Consider the following 23,086-nt stretch of genomic DNA (forward strand, 5'->3'; position numbering starts at 1 on the left):
TTAATAAACAAGCCTAAGACATCTAACCCAGACATGTGACTTTATTAATCTTTTTTCCTTCCTCCCTTCCTTCTTCCTTCATTCTTTCCCTTCCTCCTTCTATCCCTTCTTCCCTTCCCTCTTTTTTTCCAACCCCTTGTCACCAAGTACAGTTACAGTATCACTGGGGCTTGGATTTGGGGACCACTATGGACACAAAACTAGGATGCTCAAATCTCTTATAATAAAATAGCATAATATTTGCACCATTATTATTTTGTGTTGTTGGGATGGAATCCAGGGCCTGAGAATGCCAGGCAAGCCCTCTACCACTCAGGTATAACCTAATATCTTCTCCCAAAGCCCCTAAGGATTGAGTCCTGGGCCAGGCTTCATAGATAGATAGATGGATGGATGGATGGATGGATGGATGGATGGATAGATAGATAGATAGATAGATAGATAGATAGATAGATAGAGGCAGGCAGAACATATATGTATAAAATTTTGAGAAAGGGTCTCGCTATGTTGCCTTTGTTGAGCCCAAACTGGGAATCCTCCTGCCTCAGCCTCCCAAAGTGCTGAGATTGCAGGCAGAAATAGACATTAAGTAAGATAAAATGTATTTTCTTTATAGTTTGCAAAACCAACACAAGTGATAAGTGTGAACAGGAAGAAAGCTAAATAGTGGTTAGAGAACCGTACTGACAAAAAGTCACCACTGGAGGCAGAGAGTCTCAGGTATAAGGACTGTGGCACGGTCAGGGATAGTTGGGAAAACAACGAACAAGAGTGGTACGGAAGATTGGAGAAGAGGACAGAACCCAGATCATGTAGGACCTTGTAGATAAGGTCGCTAAGTTGCTAAGTTGCCCAGGTGGATATCCAACTTGGAATCCTGTCTCAGCCTCCCAAAAGGAATTTTTAAAAAATTGTAGAAACTTACAGAAAGGTTTCAGGCCATAGTACAAATCTATGGGGGTGCTTTCTCTTTTGTAACTCCCTGCGCCCCCAACCAAGTGCTTTTGACTTTATTATTGTAGATAAAAACAAAACAGAAGCCATTCTGGTCCAGGAATGATAGGAACCCATTAGCGGCTTGCTGGGAGGAGCACGGGAGGGGTGGGTGGGGGAAGCAAAACCACCGGGACCAAAGTTTCTCATGGAATCTATTGCACTGGACCCAGAGACACCCTTTGGTCACCAGCTCGCTGCCTCTTCACCAAGTGCAACGGATTCCTGGGGGCACTGAAAGGCCCTCTAAGTGACATCTTCATGCCCCACTCCTGGTGTTTTGTTGGGCAAACACTTGGCATTATCTGTTTTCCTCTTGCAACCCGATAGGGCCACAAGGCTGAGCTTTCCCTGCACTCGCTGGAGCAGCCAGGCAGACCGAGAGCACTGCTGGATCCTGAAGGAGTGGCAGTGCAGTGGGGGCTGACAAATTTAGAACTGATGGGCAGGTCCTGTACCCAGAATTAGTGAATGTACATGCAGGTGAAGCCATTCCAAAGACCTAGTCTCTAAGTGCCTGAATACCCAGTGAAAGGGAGGGAGGGTTGGGCACCAAGTCTTTGATTTCTGGTTTCTAATGTCTGTTTTCTTTCTGTCCTCAGCACAATCCAGAATCTGATCATGAATTGGAAAAGTCAAAAGAAAATAAGAACATCTTCCACTCACCCAATTCTACCATTTTTTAAAATGTGGAGCTGGGGATGTAACCCAGTGGTAGAGTGTCTAGCATTTCAGGAAGCCTTAGGTTCATTCCCAGCCCCACCAAAATCAAATAAATAAATAAAAATTAAACCGTTAACTGCTTTTTTACATTTATCTGCCTTCCTGCTACCCTAAATCTCCATTTGTTTCCACTTATATTTATCATTATGAAAGTATTTGGGATGGTGGCAATAAGAATTCAAGCTAACTGAGGTACATCCCCAACCCTTTTTATTTTCATTTTTTTTGAGGCAGTGTCTCACTAAAATGCTAAATTGCTCAGGCTGGGCCCCAACTTGGATTTCTCCTGTCTCAGGGCTTCCAAAAGCTATTCTATTTTAAAACAGAAACTTATAGGAAGGATTCAGGCCACAGCAAAAAATCTATGCGGTACTTCCTTTTTCTGGCCTCCTTTCTGCCCCAGCCACATGCTTTTGACTTTATTACGGCCAATTAGTGAGCTAAGAAAAGCTCAAACGAGTTACATGGCTTGTCCAGATCAAATTGTTGGCAAATTGTAAAGTCAAGACTAATAACAAACAGTTTTCATTAACTCATTCATTTATTTACTTATTGAGGATCTATTGCACACTGACAGGGATATAGAGGGGGAGACAGATGCCACTTCATCATTCAAAACACTTGACTAGAATTTTAGTTCCAATCACATCGAATCGCAGACATAATTGCTATACCTTTGCTTCACATACCTCCTACAAAAAAGTTAAAGTATGACACACTAAAACATCCAGATCTCAGCAATGATTACATATCAAAGCCAGGGCTTAGGATCAATGAAATGCGATTAAAATGGTGGATGGAAATTCCAGGAAGACCTCAGACTGTTGGGTTCTCATACACTTGGCATTCAGCTACCAATCGGACTATGACCACGAACCTCTCGATGTTTTGGATACTCAGGTGGCAGAGCCGCGTTCAAAGTTGCCCGTAGCCTGGGGTTGTGAAGTCCACTGGAGTCCTAGCCTGGCCTCCCATCCCAGTATCTCTGCTCTAGGACGTGCTCTCTGTAGCTCAGGTGCTGAGGTTGCCATTGACCACAGCCCCCCCCCCCCGCCCCCAATGCAACTGCGTGCTTCTCCGCAGAGCAAGAAGGCTGCAGAGCATTCTCCAAAAACGTGGCTCAAACTTCAGCTGTGGCCAGGGGATACTCCTGCCAAGCTGCTGTCTAATCTCAGAGCAGTAGAATATTTCTTTTCTTATTTCTTTCTATTAAGTTATAATCCACATAACAGAAATTAACAATTTAAAATGGGGTGGCACACGCCTGTCAGCTCAGCTATTCCGGAGGCAGAGGCATGAGAGTGTTAGCTGGAGGCCAGCGTGGGCAACACAGTGAGAGCCTCTTTTAAAAAGAAAAGTGTACGGTTCACACGTTCATAATGTTGGGCAACTATCACTGTCATCTAGTCCCCACTTCCTGATCTCTAAAGATGCTCCCATTAAGCATATCCATTAAATCAACAAATCTTCTGTTTTCTCTACAGCTTAAACTACTCTGAATATTTCACTTAAACGGAACCACAAGCCCCGTGCCTGTGTGTCTGGCTCCCACCACTCTGTCTCTCTAGCTCTAACCTTCAGCTGTCTCCCTCCGCATTTTGTCTCCTCTCCCCACCCCCACCCAGCTGTAAAAGACTCCCTCCTGCTCTTCTAGCCCTTCTCTCTGGAGATCGCGTTCTCCTGCTTCTCCCAGCCAGTGGGCTGGGCTGCGGTGTGGGCGCCCACGAGCGAGGCCGCAGAGCCTGGGCCGGGCGGAGCTCTTCGCCGGCGCCCTTCCGCGCTCCACGCGCACCCGGGACGGGCGGCAGGGAGTGAAGAGGCTGCTGTCGTAAAAGTACCAGGTGCAGAAGGACCCAGCGATCCCGGTCACCGGCCAACGCACAGCCGCTCCTCCAGTAACTAAAGGAAAGCAGACGGCGGGGACTAGGGACAGCCCGGGAAGGAGGGAGGGGCTGATGCCTGCCGAGCGCGCGGCCTGGGCTGCCCTAGCAACGGGCGAAACCAAAACCTCGGAACCGACGGGAGGAACCGGGCCTGGCCGGGGGGGAGGGGGTCACTTCCTTCCGAAGAGAGCTCAGGCTTTCCTTGAAGCGCGCCCCCGGCAGCGCCGAGGCCCTCGCGCCTGGGTGCGGCTAGCGCCGACTCCGGAGCAGGCCCAGGCTGGCCCGCCCGACGCGGAGACGCCCCGGTCACCCTCGGCCCACGGGGCCGCCATATCCCGACAGACCCCGGAAGCGGACGGAGCCACACACCTACCGCCTTCGGATCTACACGCCTTATTTAGTCAGGTTCCAATAAGGAGAGCATAAGCATGTTGAAACCACTACGGCATTATTCACCTTTCCCCCATCTTTGAGTGAACTCTCAACTGTCTCAAACAGCCGACCCAGTAGTCCAGTCTGTAGGTAATTTGGTCTTAGTGCTTGCTCTAGGGGATCGGCAGCCAAAAGAACCAAGTCACATTACCGGATATTACACTTATCTTTTCTATGGACTATTCGAAATTATTTAAATTATCATCTCTTTTTATTAATATCTTGAAGGCGCTTCTGAACAAAAAATTCCCTAACCTGACCTCTTTCTCCACTCCCGAGCTTGTTGGCACTCACTCATTTCTACAGATAATGTGATATCTAGAGGGAGACAAAGTGAAGAATTCTAAGTAATCTTCATATACTTGAATTCCATTCAAGAAGCAGTCACTCAGCACTTACTGTATTCCAGGCACTGTGCTAGGCAATAAGAGTAAATGACTCACCATCTACCTCAAAGGGGACATAAAACCAGAAAGTACTGGTGCTCATAAATCTTTCAATATTCAGTGCTAGCTGAGTCTTCTCCGTTGCACAGAACCTCATTAACAGCCTGAACCCCTTTCCCTCTTCCCAAAAAGCCTTGATTTGCTAAACCAACCAAAAGATTTTTGAATGAATAGAATGAGTTAATATGTTAACTGTGTATCCAGAAGAATCTAGAATCTAGTGGGGGGTTTTTAAATTGTATGTGGAGGGGGGATGGTTCTTTCATTATGAATCATTTAATAAACATAATTTTGTTGATTATTTAAGTGAGAAACCTGTTTGAATTTAGCAACCCAAGATTCTTCTACCTATCAACCTCTAAGGCACCAAGGCGGATTAAATGGTATATATAATTAAAGCCATTTTAAAATGTAAATCGTTTCTGTCAGCTGCAATACTTTCAAGCTTTAAATCAGAACAATAAGGCAAGATAGATTTGGCCTTAGAAATTAAGCCTATAGTTGGGATACTGAGGAAATAACTTTCCAGCAAGCTAAATAATCAAATGAAGATAAGAGATTGGTGGAAAGAATGAAGAGGGAAATGGAGTGAGTGTGTTTCTCTTTGTTAGGAAAAGTAGCTCTCAGGAAGGGTGGGGGTTTGCAAGGTACCATCCAGGACCAATTGTGGACATTTGAGAACAGTGCACTCAGAAAATGACATAGGTTGTGAAGGGCCAGCCTGCTGAAAGCGGGCTTGTCTTTTACACAGAAGAACAGAATTCATTTCCATGACCAGTCTTATAAAAAAAGTAGGTGAATACTACTCTGCTATCAAGAAGGATAAACTTGAGACATCCATAGGTAAATGGATGCAACTCCACACCATAATGTGAAGTGAAATAAATCAGACGCACAAGTTTAAATAATCACATGGTTTCCCTTGCATGAGAAACCCAAGATATAAAGATTTTTAAAAAAAGATAGGTGATAGGAAGTAGGGAGATCTTTTTCAAGTGGGAAGAGGAAGGGAGGGCAGGGAAAAGGGATGAAAAAAAAATTGAAAAAAAATGGAAATAGAGCTTTTGCAAATGGGAAGGGGAACAAGAGTCAGAAGAGACAGGGAAGAATGGAAGGGGAAGGAGATTGAACAACAAAAACAACAAAAATAAAAGTAAGTTGGTTGTGTATAAAGTAAAATAGAAATAAATAGATTTCACAATTTCAGTCAGAAAGTAGTACCGTTCCAAGAAACGAAGGTGTTGATTCAACTGTATAATTCCTGAACAAGACTGGAAGAAGTACTGTTGAACACCTATAGGCAAATTAAATGTATTTTCTTCCTCTTCTTTCCTTACCTCTGTACAAGAAAAATGTTCTCATACATTGGGGAGCATGGGCTAAATACTGCTGAGGGGAATAAGTTTGCATAACATTTCTGTATGGAAATTAGCAGTATGTGAAAAAATGTAAGAGGATATTTATTTGAGTCAGCAATTCCACTTCTAGAAATTTGCTCTATGCACACATTTGGGTATGTAAAAAATGGCCTATTTGTAATAGTCATTGAAGCTTTGTATAACAAAAGACATGAAACAACTTTGAGGGCCATAAATGAATGAGGATTTAAATTATGAGGTGTTCCTATAATTAATAAGTTGCTGAACAATTTAGGCAGATCTAGAAAATATATAATAATTTCCAAGATAAGCCAGGCATGGGGTCACATTCTTGTAATCCCAGCACTCTGGGAGGCTGAGGCAGGAGGATGATAAATATAAACGCAGCCTGGGCAATTTAGTGACTCAGTGAGACCATGTGTCTAAATAAATAAATAAGGCTGGGGATGTAGTTCAGTGTGAAGTCCTTGGGTTCAATCCCCAGTACCACCACCAGACACACACACACACACACACACACACACACACACACACACACACCAAGATATATTGTTGAGTAGAAAATAGATATATTGTTGAGTATAAAATAGATACAGGACAATGTATATAAAATATTTAAAATAAATTTTAGAAATATTTGTACATATGCTTGTGTGTGCATAAAATATTCCTGGAGAGACTCACAAAATGTTTATTATTGCACCAAGGGAGTATATAAAGTCTTATTTTGCACTAAGTACACATCACTGCCAGGTTTTTTTACAGTTAAAAAATTAATACACATTAATTGTACATATTTTTTTTGGTGCTGGGAATCAAACTCAGGACCTTGCGCTTGCCAGGCAGGTACTGTGCTGCTGAGCTACATCCTGGGCTAATTGTACATATTATGGGATTCAGTGTGATATTTCAATATTTGCATACAGTGTGCACTGATTAAATCAAGGCAATTAGCATGTTTCTCACGTCATTTCTTTTATAGGGAGTCTTTGAGTGCCTCTCTTCTAGATCTTCATAATATTTATAAAAGGTTATTGTGAGCTATAGTCACCCTCCTGTGCTGCCAAACACTGGCACTTACTCCTTCTAACTAGCTGTGTTTTGCTACTAATTTTTAAGCCAAGTGTATGAATTATCTAATAAAAAAACTAATAACATAAGTGAAGCACTAGCAGAATGAAGTTTTTCTAGAACTGACTACATCCTACTTGGTGAGAATTGTGCAACTGTCAAATTGCACTAACAGGAAAAGAACACACCAAAGTGAGTCAATCCCTTATCTAAAGCTCAGTTTCCTCATTCTAAAAATGTGTACAAGGCAATTACTTTGGAGGACTGCTTTTTTATTTGACATAAAAGGTATAAGCTACCAGCATAAGACACACAGTAGCAATTACAAACCAGTACACACACACACACACACACACACACACACACACACACACACACACACACATGCATGCACCCCTCTAGCTCAGGCTTTGAGTTTCTTCAAGCAATTCCCAGACCAACCTTGACTTGAAGCAGAAAGAATTCAGCATGAACACAGCATTCGCTCATTAGCACAAAATTTAGCATTAACAGGAAGTCCAACTCTCTCAAACTTCATATTTTTTTTTTTTGGTACCAGGGATCGAAGTTCGGTCCTTCCGCTTGCAAGGCAAGAGGCGGAACCACTGAACTAAATACCCAGCTTGTTTTGTTTTTTGAAACAGGGTCTCACTGTATGGCTCAGGCTGGCGTTGAACTCACTATGTATTCCAGGCTGGCCTTGAACTCATGGCAGTCCTCCTGACTCAGCCTCCACAGTGCTAGGATTACAGGCGTACACCACCACAACTGTCTCAAACTTCATTTTTTAAACAAACATTACCCGCAGGGACTGTATTCCATGCTTGGATACAGTGATGAGCAAGATTAAAAACCCTGGGGCCTTAAAAAGTATTTTGCAGCCTATACATGAATATATTTACATTCAAACAATCCAAAATATAATTAAGGTTTCTTCTCACTACTACTCTTCTTTCCGAAGGTAACTGGACATATCAGTAAGCAGAAAGAGCCCTTTGTACGGTTTTTTGGGTGGGGGATGGTACATGTTGTTTCCCCTTAAATAAAATCATATAGTACATAGTGTTCTGTAACTGGCTAAAACATCATTTTGTCTTGGAGATTTTTGTGCAAGTCAGAAAGTCTCTCCCTCATCTTTTCAACTGCAGTAGGTGGCCTATTGTATAAATAAATGTTCCAATAGGCTACCTGTGGTGGCCCCTTCTTCATCATCAATGTATATCTCTTATATCTCTATTTTTGTCCTCATATCTTCTTCACCTCTCTGTCCTCAAATCTTCCTCTGTCTTAAATGGAGGGGAACCTTAAATGAATTTTGCTAAAGGAAAGAAGCTACTTATAAACTTAAAGTTAAAAATAACTTTTTAATATAAATATCTTTTTGTTCGTTGTATTTTCCCAGGGAAAAGTCAGCATGTGCATTACAAAATGATTAGAAAATAAGAGAGGAAGTACCTAAGTACAGCAAAATCAACCACCAAATAAACACCCCAGTGATGGGGTCAGTTCGGGAATGAGGGAAAGGGTTTAGGAAAAGGACAGGTACATGTATCAGCACCTCTCTCCATCCTTCCCCATAAATTCAAGATTTCACACAAAACTTTGTTTTCTAACAGTGAAAATGAAGTAAAATTCATCCATCTCCTATTAAACACACTTGTGACCACCTTGACATAAGTTTTGCACCTGCATGAAAGTTCCTGAATGACTTTAATGTGCTTTCATTTCCCTTCCCTGGTCTCCTGACCTCACTTTCTACAAAGAAGACCTCCACTTGCTTGTCACTAGGATTACAGACTGAGTCGCCTTGCCCCATCCAAACAGCAGTGTTGTGTTTGGCATGAAATAACATTTTGCATCAAATAACACTCTTGACTCAAGAGGTTGGGAACAAGAGGTAAAAGCTCCTCACTCTTTCAGGACTTTTGTATGTCATTTAGGAGTTTAAGAGGCATTCCAAAAATTAAACATGTATGTGTGGGGGCGTATAGGTTTTCTTTTGAGGGAGGAAAGGATAGTAGTCAAGCTTTTAGTACAGATCTGATCCAAATTAGAAAATGAGGAAAAGTGGAAAAAAGAAAAGATGGTTCAAGATCCCAACTTTAAGAAGAAGAAGGGCACACGGACACACACACACACACACACAGACACTTATTCTTCAGATATTTTTGCCTGATGCAGAACCTTCTTTCAAAGATGCTTTGGCTATTCTCCCAGTACAAAAAGAATTTTGCAAGCAATAAAACCCCCAAAGAGGACTGAAGAAGACCAACCTATCATATTTACAAAAACTAGGACAACTAGAAATCACAAACCTAGAGACTCGGTAAAGTCCTACAAAGCCCAGACAAATACAGTGAGTAGGAGTGGGGCACCATTTGGGGGACACAAGAAGCCAGGATAAGACACACACCACCCCATGGGTTAGAGTTCATTTGTCCTGTTTCAACACAGTGAGGAAAGTTTGTGGTGATCTCTCAGCATGTAAACAAACCCCCTTTTCTCATTTAGCTACGAAGACACTATTAATCACTACTACAGCAGGGCAGAACACTGGCTCCAGGTGCCACCAGTATGCCCTCCGTTATGAGTCTTCCTGGAAATCTAGAATTTTGAGAAGTTCAGAACTTTAGTCCTTGCTTCATATATCCATCCCTGAGTAGCAAAAGATGGGCATGGGGTATTGGTGTTAAAACTCAGCCTTACCAACTCACTGTTCTTTTTAAATGCATACATACACTTTATTGTACATTGTAAAGCTAGTCCAGTCTGGTGACGGATGGACCTGCTATGTAAAGCAAGCCTCATGCCCTAGGATTAGGCAACTATCACCTAAAGTAGGTTTCCTCTCTGGGCCATTCTCCTGGCCCAGCCTCTCCCAACTTCTCTGTTCCACCTTTTCCTATTTAGACTAATTTCCAGTCTTCCAGAAGTTCAAGTAATGGGGCAACCCATTTAAAACCTAGTCTCCCATGATACATTTCGAGGTGGAAGGGGTTTCAAGAAGACACTATAGGCCGGGGATTTAGCTCAGTGGTTTCGCCGCCTGCTGCGCAAGCTCAAGGACCTGAGTTCGATCCCTGTTACCATAACAACAACAACAGCAACAACAAAAAGAAGACACTATAGCAGAAGACTCAGTTCTGACTGCAGAAATGAGGTAGTTCAATAGGCTGTATACTTCAAATAGTTACTGTCCACAATGATAAAAACAGAGTCTCCTGCTGTGCAGACATAGAGCTGCTGCCAACTTATCCCTGAGATCGCTCATGTACCCAAGAACACAGTGTGGGAATGAGGGCCCTTCTTAGATTAAAATGTACAAAAAGTACAATGCCAGAATATTTATAGTATGGAAAAAGTTAAAATGCACAAGATATGCTATTCATACACAGTGCAGGTGGCATCCTGGAGAAAGTGGGACCCAAGGTGCAATTATCCAGGGGAACAAGTAAATAAAATCACATTGGCCCAGAGAGGGGTGGGAGCGAGTGAGGAGGAGGAGGTCTACAGCTGTTCTCCCAACCACCCTTTTTATCTGTCATCACAACCTATGATTTGGGACAGTTCCCTGAACCATATCCTAAGATTGGGTTTTGAAGAAACAAGGTATAAAAAACCCACGCTTTGCTTCTGAGATTCCCTCTCATAGAATGTAGTAACATGTGGGTTGGGTCCATTGATCTGGTCTCATGCTTTGCTGTTTCACCCTGGCAAAGGAAACATTTTTATTACACATCCTTCTTCAAAAGGAAAACAACTTCCCGATCCAGGCCACTTTCTAGGTTCTAGGGTAGTTCCCCCAAGTCCTCACTTGTACTTGGATAGAACATGGTTGGAGTTCCTTTGCCTCACCCCTTCTTCTCACTGGGGGAAGCTTGTGTATTTGATTTATTTCTCTTAACATTATCATCCCAAGGTGCATCCATTTTCCTACAGATAACTCAAGTTTATCCTTCTTCATGGCAGAGTAGCACTCTGTAAATACCATATTTTCTTTATCCATTCATCCATCTGTTGATGGCCATACAGGCCATTTCTAAGATTTAGCCATTATATGTTGTGCTGCTATAAACATAAGTATGCATATATCCCTGTAATATGATGACTTTAACTGTTCAGGAAGATATTAGAAGGGAGGCAGGATAGTCAAACGGGATTTCAATTTTTAGTTTTTTGAGAAGTGTTCTTAGAGATGACCTTTGTTGCCTCACCTTCCTTCAGATTTTGGAAGCCCTCCATGTGCAGCTTACACTGGTGCACAAAGATGTCCACCTAGGTTGAGCAGGATCCCAGTGCTGGTGGTCATGGACAAGAAGTTGGACCCCATAAGCAGTTGAACCACTTACAGACACTGGTACTGTGTAGCAGTTGTGGCTGATCTCCTGCCCTGGCTGAGTCCTCCCTTGCCTCCTCTGGCGCTTTCTCCACCACTTTGGCATGGCCACCTGCAAAGTGTTGGTCGGACACCGAGCCCATGGTCATTGGCTGTGCCTGTGACTCTGGGCCCCTGCTTGAGTGGCTGCTGACCCCAGAGAAGTCCAGGGGCCTAAAAAACAGTTTAAATGAATACTTGTAATCACATTCAGAGCTTACCCAGGTAACCTAGGATAACCTCTTCATGTCAAGGTCCTTAACTTAATCACACCTGTAAAGTATTTCTTTCCAGATAGCATTCACATGTTCCTGGATATCTTTGCAGATAATTTTTCAGTCTGCCATATATAGGAGATTATTTTGGGTTATCCAGGTGGGCCCAGGGTAATCAGAAGAATTCTTATAAGTGGGAGAGGAAGCAGAACAAAGAATCAGAGAGATGGTATCTTGAAAAAGAATAGGCCCAACACCGCTGGTTTTGAAAATGAAAGGAGGGCATAAGCCAAAGAATGTGAAAGGCCTCTATAAACTGGAAAAGAAAAGAAAAATTTTTTTCTACAGCCTTCTGAAGTAACACAGCCTTGTTAGCATGTTGAGTTTTCACCCTGTAAGACCCATTTTGGACTTCTGACCTCCAGACTGTAAGACAATACATTTTTATCGCATTAAGCACCATGGTTGAGGAAAAATGCATTAGGAGCAGTAGGAAACTTGGATGTGAACAAGGGTTCTATGGCAGATGTTATCCTAAAAATAACACTAACTTGCCCATATGTCACCTCTCCCTCCTGAATGTATGCAGAACTTCAGATGTCATTAAGAAATTGCTAAGTAAAAAACCAATGAGGAGCCACTACATACATTTCAGAATGGCTAAAATCCAGAACACTGACAACACCAAATCCTGGCAAGACTGTAGAGCAACAGAAACTCTCATTCCTTGCTGGTGGGAACACAAAATGCCACAACCACTTTGGGAGACAGCTTTACATTTTAACAATGACTCTCCTAAGTATTTACTCAAATGAGTTGAAAACTTACATACAGTTAGAAACTACACACACAAATGTTTGTAGCAGCTTTGTTGAAAATTGTGAACTATCAGAAACAGCCAAGTTGTTCTTCAAAAGCTTGATGGATAAACAAGCTGGTACATAAATACAGTGAGATATTATTCAGTGATAAAAAGAAATAAGCTCTCCAGCTACAAAAAGACTGAAGACCTTAAATGGACTTTGCTAAGTGAAAGAAGCCAAAAGTGAAAAAGTTAGCTGAAAAAATTGGTGTTGTTTGTGTTTGGAATTTAGAAATATGGTACATAAAGAGAGGAGCTATGAGGCACCACAGAGTCATGTACATATTTCACTAAGAAATGCCACTTTTTGAAGAGAACACAAAACATTTGTGATTAGTGTTCCTACATGAATGGACATGTAGCCTAGAAAAAAAGAGAGCTTAAGACAATGTCTGCTTTTACTACGATGGCTTTTTTGTTCTGGTTTTAGTATCCTTGTGTTAACTTCCACTTTTTGCCTGATCTCTAAGGCACCTCCTACTGGAGAGAGTGTCCTTTGCTGAGAAATTTTCCCAAGCAACAAAGAAGCTGGCTGAGTCATCCACAGCATCTGCAAAATGGAAATGTAATATTTATATATGCAATTATTGTACTAAAATTCCACTGCCAATTATTTGCAGCTGTAGAATCATCACCAGCTGAGTGTAATCTATTGTGAAAATGAAGAAGAAGAAAACATATCCCTGTCTTAAGTGACCTACAGTCTGGTATGGGGAAAACATATAAATTCTTGACAAGGCTGTGCAGGCAGCAAGTCACAATCCAGAATAATCTAAGTACATGTGTGTGCTACACTATGCTATGTAACTGACATATATAGACAGTAAAGCTGCATGTTTGGAGGAAGAAAATATTACTCAGGTTAGAGTCATGGCAGCAGCGCTGAATATGAATATGAACAAAGGAAGGAGAATATGAAGGTGAGTTATAATTTAAAACTCTATTATTATTTTGCAATGCTGAGGATTAACCCCAGGGCTTTACATATACTAGAAAAGTGCTCTACCATTGAGCTGTCCTCCTAACTCTCAATTAAGTTATTAACAAGTGCCTCTACACAACAAATTACATAGGAATATTCGTGGGACTTGACAATTTTTTTTCTTCAATACTGGAGATTGAACTCAGGGCCTTTGCATTGAGATACATCCCCAGTCCTTTTTATTGTATTGTATTGTATCTATTTTGAAATATGTTCCCACTAAGTTGTTAAGTTTCCCTGGCAAAGCTTGAACATTTTATCCTTCTGTCTTAGCCTCTCAGACTGCTGGGATTACAAGAGTACACCACCATTCCTGCATTGGCTACAATTATTGTTTTAATGAAAGCTGTATAAGAAACTGAAATCAGTATCAACCTTACTGAAAATATTTAGGTATTTTGACAAATTCACTCTGGATAAGTCCTTTTTCTTTCTTTTTTATTATGAAACATAAATTTGTACAGAAAAATACATAAAACATAGACATTCAAGTTCATTAACATTTTAAAGCAAACACCCATTTTCCAAGCAACTTAGTAAAGAAATTGAACATTTCAATTTCCAGAAATCCTCCAAATGTCTTTTCTGATCACAAACTCCATTCTCCCCAAATGTAACCTCTGTATTGACTTTTGTAATAGTCACATTCTTGTTTTTCTTTGTGGTTTTCCAGCTGCCTATTTATCCCAAGAAATAATATTCTTCCATTTTGTGTATTTTCATGTTCATACAAATGCTATTTGTATTTTTTCTTCCTTTGTTCAACATTTTTACTGCATTATGTTTTCATTCTTGAGCAGTATTCCATTGCATTAATTTATCATAATGTATTGATCCCTTCTATTATTGATGTGTACTTAGGTTTGTTTTCAGTTTGGGACTCTTACTAATGCTTTCTTATTTTTGTAAACTAATTATTGTCCTTGAAAAGTTACTTGTGAAAATAATTTTAAGGTCTCACAAGAATTGCTTGTCTTCAGGAATGATTTATATTTGTTCTGCCAGGCAGCAGAGGACTTCTAGTCCAGGTGCAACTTTAATCAAATTTATGGCTTGAGGTCCATGATGACCCACTTAGGCAATGTAGACCTGGGTTGTAAATATCTGGACAGGCCGATTTGTTTCTATTTACTTTTTACCCTGAAGGTGTAACTCTCTGATGGTCCTGAACTGGAAAAACAGAGCAGGTCTGGGCTTTTATTTCTGTTCCCCTTGCTTTGAGGCAGGTACAAGTGAATTTACTTTTGTGGCTACTGACCTCTCTGCCTTTCTACTTTTCCTGCAGCTTTTTCCCCTGGGAATGCCTTACTAGCTTGCTGGCTTTCCTGTCCATTTAAGATATTTTTAAAAAAAAAAATTATTCCAAACTTTTAGTTGATTCCTTATAGGTGAAGTGTTAGAAGTTACCTTTCCTCACACTTTCTGGAAATAAAAATTCCAATCTAAATAATTATTAAATAATTTCAGAACTTGCTGAGAGGATAGAGTAAACCTGGATTTGGCCTTGTTTACAAAACTTTGCTAGTCAATATTCTTGCCTTTTGTTAGATCCTGGTGTTATTCTGCCCCATATTGTTTTCAGACATACCAAAATCTTACTAGCTAAAAAGTCGCTGTCTTGGTCTCTAACAGCATGTTCTGTATTTCTTCTTCCAGTTCAGAGTTCCTATTATCTTAATTCCACTTTCTAGGCTAGAAAACCTTGCTGTACAAACACTCTTACCCTCATCTCTCTCTCTTGGTTTTTAAATCAGTTAAATAAATTAGTGTTTTTCTGGCTAACATGAATCTATAATCAAATTTTATTTTAATAATAGAAAATGAGTACCATTATTTGTTTATACATCTTGGTGAAGGCACAATTTCTTACTCTTAGTTACCTGAATACAGGCAACTTTGCTTTTTCTTAATTCTTTAAAAAACAGTCATTCTTGAAATTTTCTAGAGGTCAATATGTACTGTTATCAGCTACTTTATAATTTTCACTCTGCAGCAGAAACATATAGGGCTGTTTTCCTAATTTCCACTCTCCCATATCTCCATTTCTAGGTTTTTCCACTTTTAACACCCATATATCTAAGGATATAACATGATAAGTTACAAGATTTTGACTGTATATAGCCATACAATATGGTTCAATTTGAAAGCAAAACTAGGAGATTCCTAGCTCCTCTGGCCTTTTGAACTAAGACACTGCCACAGACTGGAAAACACAGGAAATTTGTATATAACAATCAGACTCAGATCTGTTTTGTGAGTAATGAAACTAATAATTTTGGGGGTCTTCTCTAAGAAAAATAATATAAAACTACAAATTCAAAACCATATAGGGGCTTTAAAAGGAAACCATACAAGTGAGAGGTCCTGAAAGCTAAATGGAAGTTTTATTTTCAAAGTGCATTGGTTTCTGGTAGTGCTATCCAAAAGAACTTTCTATGATGATCTGTCCAAAATAACTATCTATGATGTTTTGGAACTGTACCATTTCTACACTGTTCAATATAGTAACAGCCATATGTGGCTATTTAACATTTGAAAGGTGCTTAATGTGATTAAGGAGCTGAATTACATATTTAATTAGTTTAAATTAGAGTAGTCCCAAGTGCTCTTTTGCTATCAGTATAGTTATAAAGCAAAGGAGATGTACTTGAAAATTTCCCTTAACCTTAATTACCTCTGTGAAGGCTCTGTCCCTAAATTCTGTCACATTGGGGGATATAGTTTCAACATATGAATTTTATGTTATTTTCCAAAAGCACTATTCTCATTTATACAGAGTCCTAACCACTTCAGCGTTAGGAGTGGAAGAGGTGCTTTTTTCTATCCAAGGGCCTTTATAACGTTGGTCTGTTGTTACCAAACACAGACTAAAGTGAGCACCAATCTTGGCTTCTGTAACAATCCTGAATTTAGAATTTTCAACTCTAACTACTCTGACTTCTATGTTTGAAGGTTTGAAACCAATTGAGAGGACAGTAGACAGATATAATTGCAATTTCCACTGTCTGTTCAAATGTCCAAATTTCTTCTTCACTTTATTTTTTTCAAGGAAGCTGGTTGACTCGGTTTGTTTAACACTTGCTGCAGTGGTTTTAAGTCCACAGTAGCAACCTGCAAGGTCACACTTGTACCCCTGAGTGCCCAGGGCTGAGCCTAAGGATGGTCCTTTGCCTCTTCCCCACTCCCTTTCTCCTCCCTGCTCCCTTTCTCCTCCCTACTTCCTTTCTCTTCCATAGATTAGAGACCCTCTATATTGTAGACCCTGGATGGCACAGCCCCGGGAGACAGTTACCTTGCATCCTTCCCTGTTCCCTTCTTGTGCATGCCTGGATCACAAAACAATCACGCTAACGGTCCTCCTAGGCCACGTAGCACTATTTGCCCCGCCTTCTCTTCCTGTTTGCCTTCCACTATAAATAAAGAGCCTGTGGTGCTCCGGGTGGCCATTAGCTCCCGACAAGCTATAGTTCCACCTGGTCCCAGCTAAGAGTAATCTTGTTCTTCGTCATCTTTCTTCATCTCCCACCGTTCTCCCCACCTTCGGACCCTATGCTGTGTGGGTCGTGGCACCTGAGGGCCTCTTCATCTATACCAATTAAAATCATACAACAACCAAGTGGCTCCTTTCAGCATTCTGTTTATAGACTTGAGAAATATCAGCAATTCTTTTACACAGCATGTTCACAGGAATCTCATAGCCATACTTGTATTTCCAATTAGCTGCCTCATAGCCTGCCCTCTGTATTGGGGATCTGCTGTCAGCTGTCATTCTGGTCATCACACAGCTGATGTTTTCAGTTATCTTGAATAAGTGAGTCACTGTACTGGAATCCAATAATTTTTCAGGTATTTTCTTTTGTGGGACAATTACGAGACAGGTATTACCTCTGACAGCTACTGATGCCAGGCCACACTGGTTAATAGCCTTAAAAGCATATTCTGCTTAGTAAAACCAACCTTCAGGCAAAAAAGGTAATGTTGGGGCCATAACCGGTGCTGGAACCACTGGACATGTTGGTGCACCCACTACTTCAAGTGATCTCTGGATCTCTTGGCTCCTGCACCGAGCATACTAGCAATATATGAATTTTATAGACACACAATATAGTTTATATCAGATTTCTAATTAACACATCTAATTGATTTCTCTCTTATGCTCTTATGTTCTCATCATCTTCAAACCTGATTTGATGATGAAACTCTGGCAATAATATGGATTTATATGTCTCATATCAACAGAATTTGTGGTGATACTTAATTGAAGACATAATTCTTCAGAAAGATGTCTTGTGGAAATATCAACCATATTTGTGGATTCATCTCCTTAAGATTGTACTTACTGGGTAGAACCGCATATTTTCTCATTTATCTTACAACTAACTCCCATATTCTTGTTAGAGTATACAGAAACATAGTGTGCTACTGTTTAACAACCATCTCTCTAGAGGAAAATCACAAGCAGACACACACATTACAGATTTTACTGATATAAAGGATATGTAGCATACAACTTACAAAAACTAAAATAAGCAATACTCCTTCTTGTAAATTCTATATAGCCAATTGATTTTCATAAAATACTCTTATTGCTTTTCCCAATCTTGTATCTTTAGCCAACCTATGATTGCAATAGACAAATGAGAGTAATTCTGACATGAATGTTGTTTGGTTGTTCTATGTATGTTAACAAGTAAAATAAGAGTCAAATGTCTGAAATTTACCCTGCTGAACATGAATAACTTTTTGGTGAATTGGAAAATAGTTTTCAAGCACTTGAAGAATACAGTCATATACAATACAGTCAATACAATAAGGATATGTTGTGAAAAATACATCATTAGGTGATTTTGTCATAGTGCAAACATAATAGAATATACTCATAGAAATCTAGGTTAATCACTCCATATGGCTTCTTGCAGTCAAAAAATATAGTAAACACAAGATGTGCGAGGCTGTTGATGTAACACAGCATACTGTTTTACAATGAATATTTTTATAAGTAGAATTACAGTCTAAAATAATGATAAAAGTATAGTATAGTAAATACATATATCAAAAACATTGTTGCTTATTATCATTACCAAGTATATGTACTGTTCATAATTGTATGTGATATCCTTTTATATGGTTGACAGTGCAATATATTTATTTACAATAGCATCCCCACAGGCACATGAGCAGTGTTTTGGGCTATGTTTTTTTTTTTGAAAACTAAATGTCAGAGTTTATTCCATCTTCATGATTACAGACATTATAAGACAGGCAAAGAAAGCAAATAAAGCAAGCACCTTTCCCCTCCACTTTAACCAGATGCAGGATTTTGGCTTTTTTATGATAGGCATGTTGACTCAATTCATTAACTTGGGTTGAAAGCTGGCAACACCAAATCTCTGTTATAGGTGTTTCTTCCACAGGCACTGCAAATACTGTGATTCCTCAGCTGTACACTGTAAGCTCTGAAATGGTGTTTACGTCAACATTCTTGAAGCATTCATGTCTTAGACACCTGAGGCAGGAAGTGTTAACAGCTGTCTTCCTCTTTGCTAACCCAGGTCACCCACAAACTTAACTGTTAGTCACTATATAAAAATAAAACTGTGCTCCCAAGTACTGATTGCAACTGTTGTGCCCAGATCCCTTTTTATGGGGTCTTTACTCCCTGTGAGAGAGAAAGAGGTCCTAACCAAATGCTTTCATAAACAATGACCCCAGTACAGTGTAATGTCTTTTGCAGCAAAGTCAAGACATCAGGAAACCCTGATCATCTTGATTAATTTATCATTATTTATATACAAGATATATTTAAAGCTAATTCCAGACCACATATTGCAATCATAATCTCAAGAAATGGTTCAATTTTAGCACACTGAGTTCCTGCAAGATGCCAGAACAAGTGAGAAATCATCTCAAAGCAGAGTGATGGTTCATCATTTTCAAGTGAGAAGAAAACATCAAGAAGGAAGAAATAAAAATCCTCCCCCCTAAACTCATCAATTCCATGGCTATATTCAGAGCCTTAGTTGACAAAATCCAGAGTCCTCAATTTCCTGATGAGGAATCCATTTTAAGTTCAAGAAGTTTTCAGGCTTTTCTTTGCCTTGGCCCATGAACTTCAGTCCTTCAGTAGGAATCTCTTTCTCCTTCATTGCTTTCTGAACACATTGCTGGTAGCGCTTGAAGAGATTGGTGCATGGGTCCCCAGAACCGTCTCCATTGAGAAGCTTCTTGGCAAACCAGCGATTGAAGCACTGGTCATACTCTCGCTTCATGTCAGTGCAAGCCTCTCCTATGCTGTTCATGGCAAAGGCTGTAGCCACCTGGGCTATGTTTTTATAACAGTTACAGCATCACCAAGTAATATAGGTGTTTCAGTTCCATAGTAATCTTATTAAAATACCACTGTATAGACTGTCTGTTGTTGACCAAAACATCAATATATGATTCATGACTGCATTTTCTCAGTTTTTTGTGCTGTTCACACTGTAACAGCTATGGATATTTTACATTTTAACCTATAATAGTAACATTCCCTCCATTACATTTTGAAGTAGATAATTAGCAAAACAATAACTCAAGACCTGATTAGAGCTTTTTAAATATCTCTCGTAGAAGTACTCCACCCAGGACTGATTTCAGCATTCCAATTTGGTGACATTGCCAAATGCAGAGTTGGTAAATAGCACACCATTATATAGTATTGCCACCATATTAGTTCAACAAGTATAACCTCAAAATATAGATCATAGTAAGTTACTTTTGTTTTTAACAATTTAGTTTTAATTTCGTAGTTTGATTTTTAATAATGTCCATGTTTAATGACTGGCTTAGAGGATTACTGAAAATTTAACAATTGAGTCTCACTATCTGGTTTGAGTTTATTTCAGCACACCACTCTGTATGTGTATGTCTGCATGCATGTGCATGTGTGTACGTACACATCTCTAACTTAATACCATATTGTGTTAGGAGTAAAAGTAGAAGAAGGTATCATGGCAGAGGGACATGACAGAGGAAAGCTCTCACCTAGTGCAACTAGAAGAAGAGAGGGGGGAAATGTAAAGGGAGAGGGAAAAGGAAGGAAAGAGAGAGAAAGAGAAAGAGAGAGAGAGAGGGCAGAGACACCAGGGATAAGAATACACCCTTCATGGTCACAACCTCAGTGACTCAACTCCTCCAATCAGGCACCACCTCATAATAGCACATTCAGCTATGAACACATCAATGGGTTAATCCAAAATCTCCACCTTTGAACACATGAGACTTTTGGGGGACATTCTACACCTAAAAAATAAAAATAAGTTTCCCCTTTATTTTCGTACTGTACATTTCAGAATAAAGTCCATATGTATATCACAGACTGAGAGTAGGGAGGTGTGCTTCACCTCCTGCAAGGTGGAGTATCTGCACAGATTATTTGGGATTCTTCTGCACAGAAGATTGTCTCTTCTTCTTCTTCTTCTTCTTCTTCTTCTTCTTCTTCTTCTTCTTCTTCTTCTTCTTCTTTTTTGGCACTGGGGATTGAACTCGGGACATTATGCTTTTGAGGCAGGTGGCAGAACCACTGAGCTAAGTCCCGGCCCCTTGTCTCTTCTTTACTTATTTATTTATTCAACCATTTTTTGTAATAGTATGAACTCATGGATATGTATTAGATCTTGGTTCTATTCTGGTGCTGCGACATTTTGTTCTGGATTTAACCATCAGGAGCTCTTTCTCTTTTTAAATTTTTTATTAAATTAATTTTCTTGGCACATTTTAGTATACAATATAATGACATCCATCACTGGAAATTTGCACCTTTACGTAATATATCATGGTTCTTATTTTTTACCCATTCCCCAGCCCTCCATTCAACCCCTCCATCCCTCCCTATTTACAAAGAGTTTGTTTCCATTTTTTCCTTTTCTCATATTAATTCCATTCCCTTCTTTCCTTTCTCCTACCCTTCCCATTTCCTCTTCCCCTTTGCCCCTTTTCTTCCTACTTCACATTACCTATTTTAACTTTTAGTCCTTATTTACATTTTCAGTTTCTTATACCAGAGAAACTGTTCGGTATTTACACATTTGTCCTATTTATTTCACTGAAGAGTATTGCCTCAATGTGCATCCACTTAGCTATAAATGTCTCTAATTTCTCATTTTTTATGGCTGAGTAGTACTCCATTTTAGAAAAAAAACCACGTTTTCTTTTTCCAGTCTCCAGTTGATGGGCAATTGAGCTACTTCCAAGTTTTAGCTATTACAAATTGTGCTGCTATGAACATCGGTGGACATATATCACTGTGATATGATACCTTTAATTCTTTGGGGAAGATACCCAGCAGGGGAATAGCTGGATCAAATGGGACCTCTAGTCCTAGTTCTTTGAGGTATCTTCATACTGATTTCCACAGTGGTTGCACTGTGGTTGCACTACATTCCCACCAGCAGTGGAGAAGTGTACCTCTTTCCCCACAGCCCCACCAGCATTTGCTATTGGTTGATTTCATGATAGGAGCCATTCTTTCTGGGGTGAGGAGGAATCTCAGTGTTCTTTTCATTTGCATCTCTTGAATGACCAGTGATGTTGAACATTTTTCATATGTTTATTTGCTATTTCTACTTTTTGTCTGAGAAATGTCTGTTCACTTCAGATGCCCATTTTTGGATTCGGTCTTTAAATTGGGGTGGTCTGAGATTTTAAAGTTCTTTCTATATTCTAGATAGTAGACCTTTGTCTGAGGGACAGCTGGTGAAAATTTTCCCACATTACGGGTTGTCTCTTCACACTGTTGGTGGTTTCTCTTGCTGTGCAGAAGCTTTTTAATACGAAGAGATCCTACTTGTTGATTGTTTGTGCTAGTTCATGGGCAACTGAGGTTTTGTTCATAAAATCTTTTCCTACACAAATGTCTTCAAGAGTTCTACCTAACCTTTGTTCCAGCCGGTTCAGCATTTCTGATTTTATATTTAGATCTTTAATCCATTTCTATTTTAGCTTAGTGCATGGTGAGTGATATAGGTCTGGTTTTAATCTTTGGCAAGTTGAAACCCAATTTTTCCAGCACCATTATTTAAAGAGGCTATCTTTCCTCCAGTGAGGGTGTTTGGCTCCTTTGTCGAAGATGAAGTGTCTCAGTGTGTCTGGAGTTGTTTCTGCATCTTCTAATCTGTTCCACTGGTCCTCAGGTCTGTTTCTTTGCCATTACCATGCTGTTTTTATCACAGTGGCTTTGTAGTATAGTTTCAACTTGGGGATTGTGATATCCCCTACCTTGTCTTTATTGCCTAGTACTGGTTTTGCTATTCTAGGTCTCTTCTTGTTGCAAATGAATTTTTGGATTGTTTTCTCCAGGTGTGTGAAGTATGCTGCTGGGATTTCAACTGGGATTGCATTGAATCTATATAGTAGTTTTGGAAGTATGGCCATTTTCACTGTTGATTCTTCCTAGCCAGGAGCAAGGGATGTCTTTCCATTTTCTGATATCCTCTTCAATTTCTTTTTTCAGAGTGCTACAGTTTTCAGAGTAGAGGGCTTTGATTTCTTTCATTAGGATGATTCCTAGGTATTTTAGTTTTTTGGATGCTATCATGAAAGGAATTGATTGCCCCATTTCTCCCTCAGCGAATCTGTTTTTTTATGTAGAAAAGCTATTGATTTTTGTATGTTGACCTTGTACTCAGCTACATTATTAAATTTGGTTATTAAGTCTAGAAGACTTTTGGTGGAGTTCTTGGGGTCTT

At 39.9% G+C, this 23,086-nt stretch overlaps 1 protein-coding gene and 1 pseudogene across 1 annotated transcript; both read right to left on the reverse strand.

Moving 5' to 3' along the window:
- Positions 1-4,281: 4,281 nt before the first annotated feature.
- On the reverse strand, positions 4,282-17,374 carry LOC101700707 (proteasome subunit alpha type-6-like; annotated as a pseudogene).
- Positions 17,375-19,369: 1,995 nt separating this feature from the next.
- LOC101700343 (TP53-regulated inhibitor of apoptosis 1) lies at positions 19,370-19,660 on the reverse strand. The gene has a single exon (XM_004838466.1). It carries the CDS (start codon positions 19,658-19,660, stop codon positions 19,370-19,372), a length of 291 nt encoding a protein of 96 aa, XP_004838523.1.
- Between the last annotated feature and the right edge of the window lie 3,426 nt (positions 19,661-23,086).

Source organism: Heterocephalus glaber, unplaced genomic scaffold (genome assembly GCF_053883595.1).
Source record: "Heterocephalus glaber isolate CG9 unplaced genomic scaffold, H.glaber_assembly_v1.0 deba00001481, whole genome shotgun sequence".
In the NCBI taxonomy this organism is placed as follows: Eukaryota; Metazoa; Chordata; class Mammalia; order Rodentia; family Bathyergidae; genus Heterocephalus; species Heterocephalus glaber.